The 19,866-nt window shown below is 30.6% G+C and overlaps 3 protein-coding genes across 4 annotated transcripts in view; 2 read left to right on the forward strand and 1 right to left on the reverse strand.

Annotated features, from left to right (window-relative positions):
- The window catches only part of LOC130895663 (mothers against decapentaplegic homolog 6-like), a 78,834-nt gene extending 67,762 nt beyond the window's left edge, over positions 1-11,072 (forward strand). The window contains exons 4-6 of the mRNA XM_057803101.1: positions 4,614-4,820; positions 5,016-5,258; positions 5,674-11,072. Of these exons, the coding sequence (XP_057659084.1) occupies positions 4,614-4,820; positions 5,016-5,258; positions 5,674-5,753 (530 nt within the window). The 3' untranslated portion in view covers positions 5,754-11,072. The remainder of the gene's footprint in view (positions 1-4,613; positions 4,821-5,015; positions 5,259-5,673) is intronic.
- A 2,488-nt stretch (positions 11,073-13,560) lies between these two features.
- On the reverse strand, positions 13,561-16,015 carry LOC130895662 (28S ribosomal protein S30, mitochondrial). The gene is made up of 5 exons (XM_057803099.1): positions 15,339-16,015; positions 15,148-15,286; positions 14,921-15,084; positions 14,440-14,856; positions 13,561-14,085 (listed from the first exon to the last, which is right to left on the reverse strand). Exons 1-5 carry the CDS (start codon positions 15,767-15,769, stop codon positions 13,599-13,601), a joined length of 1,638 nt encoding a protein of 545 aa, XP_057659082.1. The 5' UTR covers positions 15,770-16,015; the 3' UTR covers positions 13,561-13,598.
- A 629-nt stretch (positions 16,016-16,644) lies between these two features.
- Positions 16,645-19,627, forward strand: LOC130895661 (protein TAPT1 homolog). Of its 2 annotated transcripts, none has more exons than XM_057803097.1 (7): positions 16,645-17,128; positions 17,568-17,826; positions 17,882-18,063; positions 18,189-18,320; positions 18,389-18,486; positions 18,542-19,274; positions 19,334-19,627. In XM_057803097.1, exons 1-7 carry the CDS (start codon positions 17,008-17,010, stop codon positions 19,576-19,578), a joined length of 1,770 nt encoding a protein of 589 aa, XP_057659080.1. In that variant the 5' UTR covers positions 16,645-17,007; the 3' UTR covers positions 19,579-19,627. The 2 variants fall into 2 exon arrangements, with proteins under 2 accessions (XP_057659080.1, XP_057659081.1); XM_057803098.1 differs by lacking the exon at positions 16,645-17,128 and adding an exon at positions 17,180-17,264.
- The last annotated feature ends 239 nt before the right edge of the window (positions 19,628-19,866 follow it).

Below are 19,866 nucleotides of genomic sequence, written 5' to 3' on the forward strand. Positions count from 1 at the left end.
CGGATCGAGATTGATTTCACGTTGATTGATGTCTATTGACGTCGTTTGTGGTCGAATCACATCATTTCACATATGCTCAGGTCTATTGGCGTCTACTTTTGTCAGATATTGTCGATTAACAGTCCATTGGAGCGGATCGAGATTGATTTCACGTTGATTGATGTCTATTGACGTCGATTGTGATCGAATCACATCAATTCACATATGCTCAGATATATTGGCGTCTACTTTTGTCAGATATAGTCGATTAACAGTCCATTGGAGCGGATCGAGATTGATTTCACGTTGATTGATGTCTATTGACGTCGTTTGTGGTCGAATCACATCATTTCACATATGCTCAGATATATTGGCGTTTACTTTTGTCAGATATTGTCGATTAACATTCCATTGGAGCGGATCGAGATTGATTTCACGTTGATTGATGTCTATTGACGTCGATTGTGGTCGAATCACATCAATTCACATATTCTCAGGTCTATTGGCATCTACTTTTGTCAGATATTGTCGATTAACAGTCTTTTTAAGAGGATTGAGATTGATTTCACGTTGATTGATGTCTATTGACGTCGATTGTGGTCGAATCACATCAATTCACATATGCTCAGGTCTATTGGCGTCTACTTTTGTCAGATATTGTCGATTAACAGTCCATTGGAGCGGATCGAGATTGATTTCACGTTGATTGATGTCTATTGACGTCGTTTGTGGTCGAATCACATCATTTCACATATGTTCGGATATATTGGCGTCTACTTTTGTCAGATATTGTCGATTAACAGTCCATTGGAGCGGATCGAGATTGATTTCACGTTGATTGATGTCTATTGACGTCGTTTGTGGTCGAATCACATCATTTCACATATGTTCGGATATATTGGCGTCTACTTTTGTCAGATATTGTCGATTAACAGTCCATTGGATAGGATCGAGATTGATTTCACGTTGATTGATGTCTATTGACGTCGTTTGTGGTCGAATCACATCAATTCACATATGTTCGGATATATTGGCGTCTACTTTTGTCAGATATTGTCGATTAACAGTCTATTGGAGTCAATTGTTGTCTTCTGATGTCGAATCGACTCAATTCTTATATGTTCAGGTGCACTGGCGTTTGTTATTGGCGTACTTTCACAAGGCCGGATTAATATTTATAAGGCCCGGGGCTAAAATAATAACGGGGCCCCCTTAAAGAAGTCGGAAATGATAAGCCCTGGGGCTATAGCCCCCAGCTTAATCCGGCCCTGTACTTTTACGTAAAAGTTGCTGTATTGAAGTCTCCATCAAGCTTATGATGTGAATATTTTTAAGTATCCTAAGCTTTGGACATTTTTTAAAAAATAATTTTTAGTTTAGACTATTTCCTATATTTTTTTTTTAATTTACGACGGGCTTATCTGCATGTCTACGCGCTCGACGACCCTATGAAGGTTATTCCTACTTACGTACTTGAAAATAGTAAAAAAAAATTCGTTGTATACAGGGAGGAAAAGATAATTGATATGCATTCGCTTTTATATTAATAACGTTTTTCTGTAAATTCTCGGAATGTTAATCTAAACATCTTTTAGACAGTCAAGCATCGTAGTAATTGAATAAATGAATGTCTTGAATATGTATACGGCGACCTTGTCTGTCTTGGCACTTCAAAATTTTTATGTCGTTTCAAATAAAATTAACAATGCAACATAGTAATGCATAGTAAATTTGAAATGGGAGTGTTTTATATCCTTGAATATAATTTTGTTTTTCACAACTTAATATAAATGCCACGTTGCCATATTGTATAACCCAAAATAACATACGAAAAATAGTATACGAGGTGCGGCTATTAAATAACGCGCCAAAGGTTAGGAAATGTCAGTTGTTTAGTTTAAATCATACTATTTCGAATGTCTACCGTATCTGGAGACAAACCAGTGTAGCCGTTGTATTTTTTTTTTGACTGAATTAAAGATTCGCGTACAGCGATGTCTCTTTATTTAATAACCACACCTCGTATATATATATAAATGTTGCACGTGTTAAAAGATATCATTTTATAATATATATACAAATTTTTTACGTTATCTTATGTTTATTTTTAGATGCTTCAGTAGTAATTATTTATTTTTGAATTTTTTACAAGGTTAAAAGTTTATTTCTCGCTCAGAAACTTCCCTGTTTATCATCATCATCATTCCACGAACGTAAAACAGGTTTATATTTATATGAAACACCAATAAATGCAAATATTTCGTTATTACCAACTCTAAGATTTATCCAAAATATTTTACGTCTTTTAAAATATATTTAACGGTCATTATATACTTTCAGATAATTTTTTTTATTATAAATCTATGTAAAATGAAATGAATAATCATCATAACTACTTGTAATAAAACAAAAATCTATTAGAACCAATCAAAAACAAATTTAAAAAAATATTTTCCGTATGTAACTATCGAATCTTTTTGACGTCACCCCGTATAGCATTTTTAGCAATAATAAGAGGTGTAAAATTGTATAGGGGGAAAGAGAAAGCGACAAACACAACAAGCGAGAAAGAGAGCTTAGGTACCAGGTGTATATGATCGATTTACGTGCACCTTACGGGCGCCGGCATATGGACGCCTGGCGCCAGCATTGGCGTGACGTCACTTTCGTCGGCTCCTCGTTGTTGTTGATGCTAATATCTACAACTGGCTTCCATATAACGATGCCGGTTCTACTAAGTTATCAGTAGATATACTTACGTAGGATGTTTTTCATTAAATATTCGGAAGGCCATATTAATGTTTCATTAATTTATTTTTTCTTATTAAAATACTAGTTCATTAATTGAATTACTAAACATTTTAGTTGATTATTTAACGTAATGAATTTCCAATTACATTCTTGAAAATTTAATTTCGTCTTCATAAATACTTTTATCTAATTTGATTTGGCAACACTGTTACACACGGTAACTCTGTGTCCTTCTGTTTCACCTTGTCATATTCACGGACCGTTTACAATCGCACGTAAACTTACATATTTCCAAAAAAGTACACAATTATGGTATTTAATCAATTCAATATTGTATCGTTTAATCAAGATATACTTTTATAAAACACATGACTAATTTTAACCAAATGAATTAAACTTTTATCACTTTATTTTAAAGTAGAGGAAATATTAGGTTAGAATTTTTTCACGTTATGAAGGAAATGACGAATCGTTGAAATTAAAAAAGAAGAATTTTACTGTTATTCATTGTTCTTTATATTGAAGTATATTATAATGTAATTCGAGGTGGTATTGTTGGTTGCCTACCCGGTTGATTGGGGTATGATTTCTCACACCAAACACATGGAACGTAGTAAGTGTGGATTTAATGACATGTGATATTGACAACGTGCACTAGCATGATTCTTAAGACCATTTTTGTTTTCTTTTATTTCTCTTGAACCTTTCGGCAAATAAGACTATATATTTTTAATTTTTTTTAAGACTGATTAAGTGTATTATGTTAACAATAAATTATATTGTAACCTCAACTAATAAATACAATAAAATATAAAGAATGGAAAGTGCCAACACACCCATATTAGCTAATCTTCCACGTGGAAGATGCCTGAATATGAAATTTAGTATTGGTTTTGCAGTATAATACGGAAATCTTCTGATTAAGTGGGATTTGATTTGTACATATTGACTTAACTCGTATCTTGAGTATATTGTGTCTAATAGTAGTTAATAGTGGCGCGTCTTATCTTTATTATTCCAATAAAAAGCGACGCAGGATTGTATTAAGCCAATGCACATCCTTTTTTAAAGAAAATTATGAATTATTACATCCCAGTATGTATTATAACCCAACTTTTGAAATATTTGAAATATAAATTGTTAACCAATATTTTTCATCTTGAGAACGGCAACACCGTAAGACCAACTTTCATAAATTAGGATGTTTATTTCATTCGTTTTAGTTGGATGGACATTGAAATCGTATTGTATCGACCATGTCTGTTTACCTATAATTTAATTACGTCGCGGAATGTTCGTAGGATAATAAACTAGACAAGCGTATTGTTGAAAAATATGTATAAATAAAATTGAATAACAGTTGTTAATGTTTTTGTTGAGATGTTTTTTTTTAGACAAACATTTTTATTTTTAATGTCAACGTTTTGTGTTTACCGTGTTACTCATAGTTCTGTATCGTATTACAAGATTCGTTTACTAAACAGCGTTTAGTACGTCTTGTAACAGCCTTGAAGTTTATAAATGTTTAAAGAACCATCAAAGTATAAAATAGATCATAATGTTAGGGCCTTGAATGTTGTAACTATTCGGACGACCATCCAATTAAGAAATGCTTGTTTTTTATGGGTTTAATTATAATTGACAATGTTTTAATTAGCCTGTTCGGATGTCAAAATGTCAATTGTCACTCATCTTTTACGGAATAAATCAGATCATGCTTATCCAACCTTAAATACAAAGCTGTAAGGTTGGTTGCCTAATGTATTAAAACGGTTGTGAACATATAATGACATTATAAACCGCGGTGTTGCCAATTGTCTACTTGAAATAACACAATAAGTGATAATTATTTTCGTATATTTCATTATTTTTTTAAATTACAGATTCTGTGAATCCCCAAGAATGGTGTAGGTTAGCGTATTGGGAATTATCCAATCGAGTTGGTCCGCTTTTTCCTGTAGAACGTCCGGATGTAAATATATTTGGAAAAGTATCCCATCCCGATGGTCTTAGTTTAGAAACTTTAGCTCAACATAGTTTTAGTCCTCCCAAGTCAGCCGTGGAAAAAGCAAGGTGTAAAATTGGTTTAGGTAAGTTCAAATAAATACACTCTATATAGTTTATAATATAATTTATTATTTGACTTGTCAATCAATGTAGGTTCTTCATTCACTTCAATCACTAAGAGTTAATAAACGCACAATCTTATAGATAAAGGCCAAATTATGTGTGAAAGAAGAATAACCTTCAATTTAGCTTGGTTAAAATATTACTTGTTGTTTTAGGAGTAACGCTATCTCGAGAAGGTGATTGTGTTTGGATATATAATCGTTCAGACAATCCCATCTTCGTCAATTCTCTGACTTTAGAGGACTCAAATTATCCATTACCTACGAAAGTACCTGCCGAGCATTGCCTTTGCGTCTATAACCTCAAAAAGGCTGCTCAACAAAATTTTGGATGGAATTACACTCATCCTCAAATAGGACCCGTCGATCCGAATTCCATAAGGATAAGTTTTGTGAAAGGTAAGATTGAACTCACTAAATTTAATTAATTTTAAAATTTGATTAAAAAATCTTGACTTTATATAATTGGAAGTTGCTTAATTAATGTGAAAGTTTTTGAGTTCTAAAGGTAGTTATGTCTGTTTATTCTGATGTATTTCGTAAAATCTTCATCACAAACTTTGTATGTTATAGTTTTTACATTCTACTACGAAAATAAGACAAAAATATAGTCCAGTTCCTTGTGTATATTATAAAAAATTAATGTGCAAGTTTTTGAGTTCTAAAGGTAGTTCTGTCTGTTTATTCTGATGTATTTCATAGAATCTTCATCACAAACTTTGTAGGTTATAATTTTTGAGCTCTACTATGAAAATAAGATAAAAATATTCTTCAATCTCTTGTTTACATCATGAAAAATAATTTTTCTTTTCAGGATGGGGTCCGAAGTATTCCAGGAGAGAGATTACATCTTGTCCGTGTTGGTTAGAAATCCTTCTAGCGCCCTGTAGGTGATTAACAACCATCTTAGGGTGCCTCAAAAGAATGGTGGACTTTAATTTTTGGAAGTGTACAAAAAACAATAAAATTGTGATTTTTTAAAAGTCGCTTAACTATTAAGTCTGATAAAAAATTTGCTTCGTGCACATTGGAGGTGTATTCCGTGGTCGAATTGTTTACTTCCGTCCGGTTTTTGAATACAGGTTATCCCAACGGTGCGAAAATAAACGTCTGATTTAAAATATTTTCTCTTATACAACAAAATTCAGTTATATTAGATCTGATATATGAAATTTCACAAATATTGTAATCGAGACGTTTATACGAAGTTTTTTAGGGGTTGATTTGAAAGTGGGATGCTTGGTATAGGCCAGTTTAGGCTTTCCGATAATTGCACCAGAGGTTCGTTCTCTGTGATTAGAAATTCAGATGGTCTTGAAAGTCAATTTGAAAATACAGTAGACTCTCTAACAAAACCGATGTATACAGATCCTTTAATAAGTCAATAGAATAATAACAACATACAGTAATCTTTCAACGTCTTCCGTTGCAATGACTTCACTTTATCTTGCAACCGGGGAACATTATTTGTACCTAAAGGATCATCTTCGTGGTGATCCAAGGCCTATTGAGGAGTCGGGACAGGTTCTGGTTTTAGATCAAATTCCTTTTGGTCACTATTTTCATCTTTATTCACATGTACAACATTGAGGATCTACCTCCAAGGCTTTGAAAGTTTTCTTTTCACTTTAACAGTCATGTTAGCTACCACTAAGACAATAATTCTTTCCATTGATAATTTCCCTCTTACATACTTTACTAAATTGAATTCCAAATTTTCTTGTCATCAGCATAGGCCAAGTTCTGTTGAGCAGAGTGCCTCCCCTATTAACTTCGATGTTTCTGATGACTCGTTCCAGTGTCAATTTGAAGACGGTCTGAGAGAACTACTGTATCAACGTTTTTGTAACGAGATTTTGAGACGATCTGGATTTCCAAAATAATATTGTTGAAGAGCTTTAATTCACCATTGTAATTGTTCTTACAAATAGGTTTAAAATTTTGAGATTGTCATTTGAAAATTTTCTTCTGTATAATATATATAGAACGTGCCACTACATCGAGGTTTTTTTTATATATATTTTTTTATGTCTCTAATCTTTTATCAAACATCACAACTAAAAATTAACATAATAGTAAGTTCTACTAGAACATCGAGAGAATAAGTATTTTATTTAACAGTATAAAATTTAAATTTTCCTTATATTTGATTATTATCTTTCAGTAAATCTGGGCAAGCTTGACATGAAGCAATTTCTTGCAAGGTCAAAATATTGCAAATTATTGAATCTTGCAAGTTGTTCGATACTATGCAAAGCAATTTCATGCTACCATAGAAGCTTACAACCATCTATATGATATAGCAAGTGTTGCCTAATTCGGTTAGTCTTCCAGTTTAATTTCAAATATTCAACTTCTTCCTGGGAGGTGCTAAACTCCAGCTCTTATACCATTTTTTTGGTAACCTGTGTTTTTTCACATTTTCCCAACTGCTTTCTAGTCTTTCGACATAATCATTCCAATTTCTAACCCATATCACCACATCCTTATGCCCCTAAGTTGGAAACAAGAAGTCTATTCAGGCTCAGTATGTAGAACTGATGTGATAGCTGGACAATAGTTTGGACTGTGTATTAAAAAAAAATTAATAAAAAGCAGCTATACATTAAAAATACCAACTGTAAACTTATCATTTGCCATAAGTTGTTGCAACTGTGCAGAGGTTGACTACCAGTGATATTTTATCTATGGGGGTAATCTGGTAGATGCTGAGCTGTAAGAAGAAGAAGAAGTAGGTATAACCAGATCTGGGTTTGCTCTAACACATATAAAAAACCGTAAAAAAATTTGATCTACTGATGAATTTTTTTTTAAAGAAGTCACATGACTAAAATAAGCCATGGTCGTCATAAAATAGCATTTTCATTTTAGAATATTTTGTTTCTAACATTTTCTTTTCAATCATCTCCATTATTGTTTTTTCGGTATCAATTATCTCAAATATCTTATGAAATTTGAGCTTCTATCGATTGAGCTGATGTTTCCTCTATTCATTCCCTCTTAATTGATTTTGATACCCCAAAAACTGATACTACTACATAAAATAGAGACATAGTATTGACACAGTTCTTCAGTTTTTGGGTAAATTTCAGAATACATCACCATATAGTTACTTTTTCAGGAATCGATTATTAATTCATACGAAAAGTAAATAATTGAAACTTGAAATTTTGAAACATTGAAGCCCTACTAGTTTACATTAATCTTAATAGATGTTTCACCATTTTCTCAGTCAAAGTATCAGTCTGTATGACTTAAGACGTATGTTGAAATTCTACTTATTAACTTCCATGGCCTTTGTATTCTTTAAGGCCACTGGAACTAACCCTTCCGTGTGGCTATTGACATCTCTTGAAAAGGATTAGTAAAGAAAATGCTTTTAAAATGAAAAGTAAGCAAAAAAAGATCACTAATTAACTAGAAGTTGACCTGTTATTTTCTAGATTCGTTTAAGATCACAAATCTAAAGATTCATGGATTGGTTCGTATCACAATTTTGAAGGTTTGATGTGATTTCTATTATCTGCAAGTTCTAATTCTAGAGAAAAATCTAATTACTGGTTCAAAACTAAATATCAGTTATATCAGTTGACCGATTGAAGTACTTTTATGAAATTAAATCTTCTGTGGTAAATCTAAAATTCTTATCACGATTGATTTGTTCTCTTTTATTGTGGATAATAAGGATAAAGTTACCTACGAAAAGTTCTACAAATGGAAAGGATCGATTTTGATCAGTGGTAGCCAAGATTCAATATATGCAATATTTTGTTGCACGTCAAGCAGAAATAAGAAAAATTTTATAGAACAATTCAAGAAACAGTAAATTAAAATCTAATAAGGGTACCAGTTGGCATACAAATAAGAGGATATATAAATGTTTTTTGTATTTACAAAAATTACATGAAACAATATATAAAAAACGTTTGAAAAATTATTTTTTGTGAAATAACTACTTATATATTTGAAATTGAATAAATTTGAAACATATATAGTTATCTCATGATTCCTACTTTTCTAAATTTTCTGTATATAATCGTCATATTTGAAGCTCGATTTTGTAACTGAATTACTCTAAATAATGACTAAATTAAAAAAAAATTGTTATAAATATAACCTCTAACCTGACGTAAAAACTATTCTGCAATGTTCACTTATTTAATATAGGCACACACATTCACTAAAAAAGTTATAAACACGTTTACAAAATCACTATAAACAATTATTCATTGATTTTTAAACAGTATTTTTTCAATTAAACATTAAATAAACACACCACTACAACACTTTGTTTGCCAACCGGTAGCCATCTTGACGTTGCGCTTGTCACAGTTATCTTAACCTAAAAAAGTTTCAACCTTTGAAGGTTTATTTATTTGTATTTTGGTGCTTCGGATACTTTTTGAAGAATGTCTGTGTAGTCAGGGACCATGTTTTTAAAAGCATTTTAATTTTTTTATATTTTAATATTTTTCAAATGGGGTAAACAGGAAACTAAGAATTTTTAAAATTGGATGTAACTGAAGGTGGTTATTTGAGAAAAATGTTCGTCAATAATAATTCCATAACCCATAATCACTGTTTGATTCGTTAAATAATTCGTTACGTTTAAAAAAAAATATGTTGTTTTCCTATCAGTTTTTTCAAGGTTATTCAGCATGTAGTAGAAAGAATTGACATACAAAAGTTGTTCTATATGGATTATTTACGAACATTTTCCTATAAATTTGACCATGTTTATTATTTCGCTTATAATAAACCATATTTTTATTATTCAATGTGTAAACTAGTCATTTGAGCCTTATAGGCTAGGTCCAGCCATATTATAACTCATCTTACACTATAAAAATTTCATCTGAAATTTTTAGTTGATCGATATAATTGCAATTGGATTTTTATAGTGTAAAATGCCTTAGGTATTTTTTTTCTACAGTGTATAGAGTGCCTTTAAATAAATAATAATATGCAATGTAAAAAATCGAGAAATCTAATGTACTATATTGTAAAAAAAACTTACTTTGTCTATTAATCCAATATACAATTTTGTATAGTATCTTAATAATTTTAAAATTTTGAGGTATGCTTTATGTATGTTTGGTTAACTTAATGTTTTTGTTTTTTTTTTTATCTGAAAAGTCACAGAATTCTTGGACTTTTCCTAATAATTTCATAGAAATTGAAAAGTTGCAAATATTCAATAGCACTTGTTTGAAATTACAGAAAGTTGAATTGAAATTCATTAACAAATTCGAGATGTACGAACATGAAAATCATTTTTAACAATAATTCGAACTTCACGAGAAACTGATTAAATATCTTCAAAATTATACTGTATTATATTAGCTTTGTTCGATGTAGATATCCTGAACGTGTTCTGTCATCAGATTAATGCACAGTTTTAAATAGTGCGTTGGCGGTGCTAATAAACCATGTTCACGATTTAAAATCCTGTTTTCGTGGAACACAGATTTCTAATTCTGAAGGTATTCTGAATACGTCCAATGTATCCTTGCATCTGAGTAAGAATTTTCAATCCGGCTCATGTGCATTCATCCTATTTGACACTAACTAACCTTTAACCTATGTGTTTTTCTATGTACTTGTATTAAAAAACATGGTAATTATATAGTAAAGTGAATATTATATACATTTTATTCTCCTACTAGTTTTGAATACAAATTATAATTTTAGATCTTCATAAAATCGTTTGTGAAGAAATGTATAATCAGAACAAAGCACGCACATTTGACACGTTCAGAAATATTCAGAATACATTTGGAATGTGTTCAAATTATCTACCTCAAACAAAGATATTGAAATAGTGAAACCTTTTGTCCTGTGTCCTAATTTATACCATTCAATATACCCTTTTGTATTTAAAATATGCCATTTGTTAACATTAAACCGTAATTAGGGCGTCCTAATTCATAATAATATATTTATACTGCTCTAGTAAAATTTTAATGTACTTCAGTAATATTTGCAATTTTTTAGGGCGATATTTGGTAACAGTCTAAAAGACTTTAAATTCTATTTTATTTATGTAATACTCACTTTTAGATTTTTGTTGTTAAAAATATTAAGAGCTAGACAATCAGAATTCTAAATCTAGAAAAATGTGTAAGTATTGTACAGAAAAATTCTACAGCACTAAAAAAAGGATATTATCATATCCTTCAAGTATAAATAAAGAAATTAATTTATATATAAAAATGTTTTATTTCAATCCTTCCGTCAACTATCATTCTAGTAAAAATGATTTTAAGACCTAATCACAACAACTTTTAATAAACAAGATAGAAATTGGCGAAAAGATCTATAGAAATAACCTAAAATAACTCTAACCTTATATTCTTTGTAACCATCCCAGTAGCAAATAGAACTATGCTATGCATGTTACTATGTTCGATTAAAAATTAAATTTACTTTTCGTTCGTTACAAACACGTCCGCTATCACTTATCATCAAAAATAATTACCTTGATTGAAAATTATTATATTCTAAATTCCCTGTTGACCAAAGATAAACAACACAATCCAAATTAGAAAACTTCATTTCTAATACATGTCAATTATTTCCATGGTTGCCAGAACTAGAAGATTTGCCCCAATATAAAGAAAATTTTAAATTTTTTTTTTACTTCTAGGTTAAAGTATTTTGGTTCATATCTAAGTGAATTTTAAGATTTTTAAACGATGTATTTGCGATTAATCTTTTGTTTAGGTTGCATTTTTATTAAAAAAATTCGTCCACATTATTAAGTTTTTTATGTAAATTATTTTGTTTGGCTATTCGCTACTGTTTTAGAAAATAGGTATTTCTATCAATCGATTGAAGAAAGATTATCAAATAGTCTGGCAACACTGTTTCTATTATCTCTTTTAATACGTTCACACGTTTACCTGACACAAGTCCACAACGATTGTGTTCGAGAAAGAGATTCGTAGTAATTTGATTTGGGAAAGAAGAACATTTACATATAGGATATTGTTTGTTTCAGAATGACCCTTATATTGGGAAACCTTTCCTGTGCAGAGGTTAGTGTATTCCTAGCAAGTAAAGTAAATACGACGGATGTGGAAGTTGTGTCGATTATTGCGTTTGGCTTAACTTACTATCCTACTTTGATATGCCTCGTATACAGTAATCACATTACATTTGACCAATTTTTATATTAAATAGCTCTAATGAACAAAACCTATTAAAAATGTACTATGGAACGTATTTGTTGTAATTAGATGGATGTGGTTGCTATAATGTAAATTTTCCATGTAATTTTCTCATAGGGGACTATTTAGTACAAAAATTGGGAATTTTCGGCGAACAAAATTGGCAACATTGGTTAATGGGCATTTGTCGAGGCTTGACTAAGTATATAAACAAAATCGCATTCCAACTGTCATAACAGAATATTTCCCCTCAGCATATCACATAAATTTGGTACTTAAAATGTAATCATTTTCGACCCTATTTCGGTTTTTGATAACTTTATCAGTAGTTTAATAACCGTTTTTCTTGTGAGCTACCTCTGAGAAATATATGTCATAGCGAGTATTCGTTGTATGTGTGTTATTTTTTTCTATTGTAACCATACGTTTAAGTGGAATGTGCTAAAAATTGACTTAACGTAGAGTAAATGTGATTGGTGAGTAATAAACTCATTAACGAACGTATTATTTTGAATTTGTTAATAATAATATAAAAACAAATTTCTTGATAAGTAACCTAAGAAATAGGATCATTTCATGCATATCCTGGAAAATATCTCGCTGATATTGAGATATATCTTAGACTCAATTAATTCCTGCATCTTTTTACAGTTTTGGGAGACTATGAGGTTTGATATCATTCAAATCGTGTATAATTTTACAGAAAAGATGTTGCCTGATTGCTTTCAAATATTTCTGAGCTGTATTTATCTTATAGTCCGTTCATACAATTATAAAAACTGGTTTTATAGTTTTTATACTGTGTTCGATTAACTATTCTTAAAAAATTTCTCAAGGTTTACCAACAAAATTAGAATGGTTGGTTCCTCAATGACTTTTTAACTTCCTTATAGTACCACAATTTTCATTACACATTGTTCCTTTTTATAATTTTGGTTTATTGAATTCAAATCAAAGCAAAACCAGAATTTATATTTCGAAATACATTCAATTTCAAATAATTTACATTGCCCCTTGTCCCTAAAACTTTTTGGTACTGATTTATATAGAAAAAAATTGAGTATTCTATGCAGAGTGGTTAAACTTTCCATTCTTCTATTACTGTAATATGATAAGAGGATGGTTGTTAGAAAATGATGTATCTGAAGTTCGAAATATTTTTTCGAAACAAAAATAAAAAAAAATTACTTAGGATTAGGGGTAAAAAAATCCCTTGGTATGCAACCACTATAATTTATTTTGACCAAAAATAAAAAATGACAGAGTATCAGTATGAAATTCTCAGGAAATCACTGTGTAAAGAAAATAATTATTCCCCAGCAACTGTGTGAGTCGAGTGATGATTAGGGGATTTTAAACTGATCTTCATCTTTTATCATTTTTTTTTAATCATTTGCTAACAGCTGCGTGAGTCGAGGAATGTTCCGGGTTTGGTATGGTCTTGTAATTTTCTCAGGAATCACCGAGGAGGCCATAAAAAAGGGAGAAAAAAAGATACACAGAAAATGATGTATAAAATAAAAAGCAACAAATATTAATGATAATTTATTATCAGTAGAAGAAAATATATTTAAGGCCAAAAGTCTTTTTCGAATCTTCCTTGATACCTCTTCAAATGCTCCCTGAACTTCCTAGGAATATACCTTATAAATCTTTCATTCAACTTTCTCCTATAAGGATTTTGGAAGAGTTCGAAAGGCCTCAATCTCTTATCCATAAATCTAGTTTTATTATCAATCTTGTATATCTTCTCCCAATCGTAAACCTCATAACCTAATCTATGTCTGGGGCGATTAGAAGCTACGTATTTATATACTTCTTCTAACCACTGTCTCTTTTCATCGTCCTTATAATCAGCTGACAGTTTTTCTTCGCTGCTTAAATACGGTGTCAAATTAACTCCCAGTCTGTTTTCTGGGGGGTTCATGTAGAATTTTAATATATTTTTCACAACTTCATCATTGAAACCGACAACTTTCCCATTTTCCACTGTTTCGAATAATTTCATTTCTGGTAATGCCCAGCAGATGTTACGTTTAGGATTTTCTGTGTAAAACCTGATAAGCAAATTAAAAAAGAATTTGTTTAATATATATTTACATAATTGTATATGAAGAATATAAATTTTTTCCACCAAACCATCACTTGCATCCTCAATTTCCTGTTTAGAACTGGTATTAATAGATCAGATGTGAATACTGAGCATCCCCAGTGGGAAAACAAGAAAAGGGGGTGCAATATAACCTGATTCACAACAATGTCATCCCAAAAATCAATTAATTTTGCAGAGGAGAGAATTTGTTTCAATAAAAAATGTTATATAATAATATTCATACTATAAAAGATAAATAAAATATTCCAAATGTCGATAAACAAAAATATCTTGTAGCTTATGATATTTATGGACTTACCTTTCACAGAATCGTATCGTATTCAACTGATAAGCGTAAAACGACCAAATTTTCCCACTAGTAACAATTGTTTGAGTAACCAACGGATAAGTTACATCATTAAAAGTATTGAAGCCTAAATAATTAGCTTGAGCTTGTAACCAACCGAACGATGCTAATATACCTTGCCTATGTATAGCTTCTTTATTATCTTGAGGGTCATTGTACTTTTCATTCCGATGGATGTGACCTCTTTTATGAAAAGATAGTAAACTGAACTTGTGGGGATCACCAGGCCAAAATCCAGGGATATTAGCAATGTGCTTTTGTTCTGAGGTGATACCAACAACTCTTGGATCAAATTTAAATTCCGGTACCTTCAAATCTGGATTTTCTGAATCACTATGCGGTATTATTGGTTTTAAAGGTAGTTTTGAGCTATATAAACAAATTGATAATCTATTATATAAGAGAAAAATTTAAGTCAAATAAATGTACACACCGTAATGCTAGATTAGGGGAACCAATATAAAACATTAATCTATCAAAAGGATTATCAAGAAATTGTTTTCTCCATTCACTGCCTTCCCTAGATTTTCTTATATAATCCGGAATATTCATTCCACCAACAAACCAAGATGACTCTATCCTAGGATTCCAATCAATCTATATGAAGTAATATTTTCATCATAATACACTGAAATATTATTGAAATTAATAATTACTTACCTGTGCTTCTTTTAAATGTGAATAATCTGTAAATAACTCGTTTACTATAATTCTATTTATTTGTTTACATAAGGAATTACTTATTATATCTTCAATTTGTGCTTCTGTGATATCTTCATTTTTAATATCATGCAATCTTCTATAAGAACAACAAAATAAATATGATTTAAAATATTATTAAATCAACTTACTGGTAGCCATCAATTTCTATGCTAACTGCTTCTTCTATTTTCGCCTTTAATTTATTAGTTACTTCATCGACATTAATTCCTGAATAAAACTCAGGTAACGTTTCGTTTGTTATTAAATGAGTACGAGTTACGTGCTGTGTTAATGCTAAATTATTATAATCGCATTTGTCTTCGTATAACAGATAACTTTTGTATCCATAATATCTCGGCATATTTAATTTTATTTGTTTCTCTTCTACCGTTTTTACGGCTTTTATTTCTTCATACAATGCATCGGTTTTTCGTTCTCGTGTCTTTTTGTATGAAATATCTAGTATCGGAGGGTAATTTGGCGTTGCAGTGTACTCTTCTTCATGTCGGATAACTGTCGATGAATATCTACATCCGAGCAAATGTTGTAGAACAGATCGATTTATACGAATAACACTCATTATAAATTCTATATTAATCACATTTATTTGAAACTTTTTTCTACAATTATAAAATAACCTCAATCTTATTTGTGTATGACATCCATCAAATTCAAAGCTTTGTTCGCAGGTTTGATTCCGAATCAGATTAACGACGCATCAATGCGCACTTTACAAATTGTCTTTCGCTGTTATCTCAGTATCAATCGCATTCGCATTTTAAAAATTTGACGTCCACGAATTGCTTATTTTTGAATATTGTCCAACAGTTCGGCAATCACATCGACTCCGAAGGTAAATCAACAGCGAATTGATTACTAACTGATTCAAAATCGATCCTAAATCATAGAGTTAATATTAAAGATAGAGATAGCGCTACGTAATTGGAATTGTGCTATTGAAAGAGATAGGGGAGAGATATAAAGTGGTTTACTGATGTTCTTTCTTTCTCTATTAGCTATCAGGTCACCTGAATTAAGCTCAAATACTTTGTTCTCTCTATTATTAATATTGGTTAGTAATTGATTCGGAAACTATTCTGAATAAATTGGTTAGTAGACCTGATTCTGAATCAGTTTAGACACCGATTGCATGCGCACATCTGAGTTTAATGATATTTCAGTTTTCGCGGCCTAGATTCCGTTAATTATTCATTACGAATAAGTTATAGTAATTTTCGCGGTAAATCAACATCCTTAATGGGTTCGTAATGAATTATGTGCATTACAGCGATTCAGAATTGGTTAGTAACTGATTCGAAATCGTCACAAAGTTTGAATCGCGATAAACTTGGATTTATAAACACTTACGTTCGCGATGACGCTCTCCTTAACGTTGCAAACTATTTAATAAAGTTTTTGTCTTTTCTTAGCTGACTAATTGACACCAAGAAAATTAACATAAAATTGTTGAATTAGGTTATTGCTACTGCGCATGTGTGATCATATGACCAGGATAGCTGTTTAGGAGCGCAGGAATGCGAGCATGAACTAGAACGCAACAGTTTGTTTTATAAATCACACTTCTTAATCTGATTAATTTTTGTGTGTGCGAACTAGGGTGGCCACGAACGTGAAAGTTTATAAATTGATCTTAAAGCTGTTAACTCTGCATCATGCATTTAGAATTATACACATAACTTCATACAGGGCAGACGAAAAGAACATATTTAATTGACTTTGACAATGTCAGATATTATGGAATTAGAGGTTAGATGAATCAAAATATAAATATTTTTATAGAAAAATTAATAACACAAAATGCAAAACGAAAAACGATTACGTTTCAGATCGACATCAAAAGTTCTTTTTAATTCAGATAGTAAAATAGAGGATATGATTAAACATGAAAAGTGTAACAGCGAGGAATCCAATCACAGAAGTTAGTAAATACATCACACTATTAATATTATCTTTAAAACGTGTTTAATTGCCGTATTTGTTCATTATGTAATGATAAAAATATATTAATTACTAAATGTTTTCATCACATTATAGTTGTGTTTTTCTTTGGTCAGGTTAGTTTTAAATAGGTTATGAATTTATTGTAGAATTTGTAGTTTTTATAAATATTGCAACCTGTTGTGTTTCGAGGATTCGAATTATTTAAATTAGCAATTGAAAATTAGATAAGATATAAGTTATTGATAATATGGAAAACATTCAATGTAAATTTATTTTAAAATGAAAACAAGTAAAAGTAATTTTTATAAATATCACGTTTAAAAACATTCATTTGTATGAATTTTAGTTGAAGGGGTAGTATTAATAAGTGATAGAAAAATACGATATTTATTTTTTGTCATTGATAAATATTTCAGCAAAGATGTTTAGTCTTTGGACGTTTCTGAATGTAGAATTAACTAGAGATTATCAGTTAGATAATTCAGAAGAAAGATTTTCTCTTAGAAGAGAGAAAATTTATTCTTTTATGAAAATTCCAAAAGAAGTAGAGAGGTTTATGTTTTATGGTTATATGCAATGCGCAGATGCCTTTTTATTTGTATACACGTTTCTACCAATGAGGGTCATGTTGGCTTTATGGGCTTTAGTAACTAGACCTTTTTGTAAATGTTTTGGGTATGTAATTTTTATTTTGATTATTGTAATTTTACAAATCGTTTACACTTTTCAGATTTGGTAGAAAACCAAATAAGTGTATATTAACTCCAGCTGAAATCTGTGATCTTCTAAAGGCTTTGATACTTTTAGTTTGTAGTATAATAATGATGTATTTAGACACAAATATGATGTATCATTTAATTAAGAGTCAATCAGTCATAAAGTTGTACATGTTTTTCAATATGTTGGAAATTGGTAAGTTTCGCGCTATCTTACCTACAGTTTCTAAATTATCATCTTCATGTACATAATCTTTGTTATTGAAACAAAATCGTACGATTTTTATCTTTTATTTTCTGATAAATTTGTATACAATATAGGCGATCGTTTATTTTCATCGTTTGGGCAAGATGCGATAGATTCGTTATTTTGGACTGCTACGGAACCAAGGGGGAGGAAAAGAGAACATTTGGGAACAATACCTCATTTATTATTCGCCATTATATATGTTGGTATCCTTTTTTTTTCAATTAATTCAACCTTTTTTTAATTTGCCTAATTTTTCTTAACTATTGCCAAGTTCTTCATGGTGTTTTGGTGTTATTTCAAGCAACAACAATAAATGTAGCAATTAATTCAAGAAACAAAGCTTTATTAACAATAATGATGTCAAATAACGTAAGTAATAATAATTTTGTGCGTTTGTGAATATTTTCGTTATATTTCATTTCAGTTTGTCGAATTAAAAGGAAGCGTATTTAAAAAATTTAACAATAACAATCTCTTCCAAGTATCTTGCAGCGATGTACGCGAACGATTCCATTTGTGTACTCTACTTTTCATTGTGATACTCCAAACTATGCGAGAATACTCCTGGAAATCCGAACGGTTCTGGGTGATGTTACCGGATTGTCTTTGCATACTTCTAGCCGAGATGTTTGTAGATTGGATAAAACACGCTTTCATCACTAGATTTAATGAATTAAATTTGGACGTGTACCGAGATTACACTACTAGTTTAGCTTACGATGTAGCACAAACTAGACAGAAACATGCGTTTTCTGATCACTGTGATTTAGTAGCGAGACGAATGGGATTCATACCTCTACCGTTAGGGGTTGTTACAATCAGAGTATTGATGCATTGCGTTAAAATCGAAGATTTAGGGTCTGTTATCATATTAATATTAGTATTTTTATTTCTAACTACTTTGAAGGTGTTAAATAGTCTTTTGATATTAGCTAGAGCTTGTTATTTGATCAGACAACATAAAATGGATAAAACTTTGAATTCCCCGAATAATAATAGATGTAGTAGTCCTTTACCGTCTCGAACCAGAACTGACACGGCTACCAGTCCTTTACATCCTATAATAGACCAACCCAGGTCTAATAAAGTATCTCAAGATTTAGATGAGAAAATTGATAATGTAAAGATCAATCCTCCATCGATTCCTAAGGATTTAGGCATGTACAAATTACAATTAAAGGATTTCTTATCCTAAGATTATTGTTGGTGTTTTTAGGTCCTGCTGCTATTTTTGCAAATAGTAACGTGGATTTAAAAAACGCAACACTAAACGAAGAATTACTAAAAGTCGAAGGGGAAGATATTAAAATTGAACCTGTAGCCGAAGACGTTAGAAGAAGCGTTCCGAATATAATATCCAAGCTACCGGAGAGTAATATTCCTCAGGAAGGTGTTACCGAAGATAATTTGAAGAGATCAGAGTCTGAGCCTAATTTAAATAAAACAGAGAGTGAGAGTTAATTTATTATGTATTTTTGTACCAAAATAATTGAATAAATGTTGATTTTTTTCCAAGTTGTTTTATTTTATGCCTAATAAAGATTTCCCTCGTTATATTTAATTTGAAATCTAGTTTAATACATGTAGAGAACGTAAATAATAAAATTTTTAAAGGTTATTGCACATACAAGCAGCAGTGCTATTTCTTTTATAATAATATAGAAATCTAGATGATCAATATCTTTCAAAAACATTAAAAAAGTATTTTACAACATATTTTTCAAAAACAGAAACTTTGGTTTTCAAGAA

The sequence above is a fragment of the Diorhabda carinulata genome, chromosome 6 (assembly GCF_026250575.1).
Source record: "Diorhabda carinulata isolate Delta chromosome 6, icDioCari1.1, whole genome shotgun sequence".
NCBI classification, from domain to species: Eukaryota; Metazoa; Arthropoda; class Insecta; order Coleoptera; family Chrysomelidae; genus Diorhabda; species Diorhabda carinulata.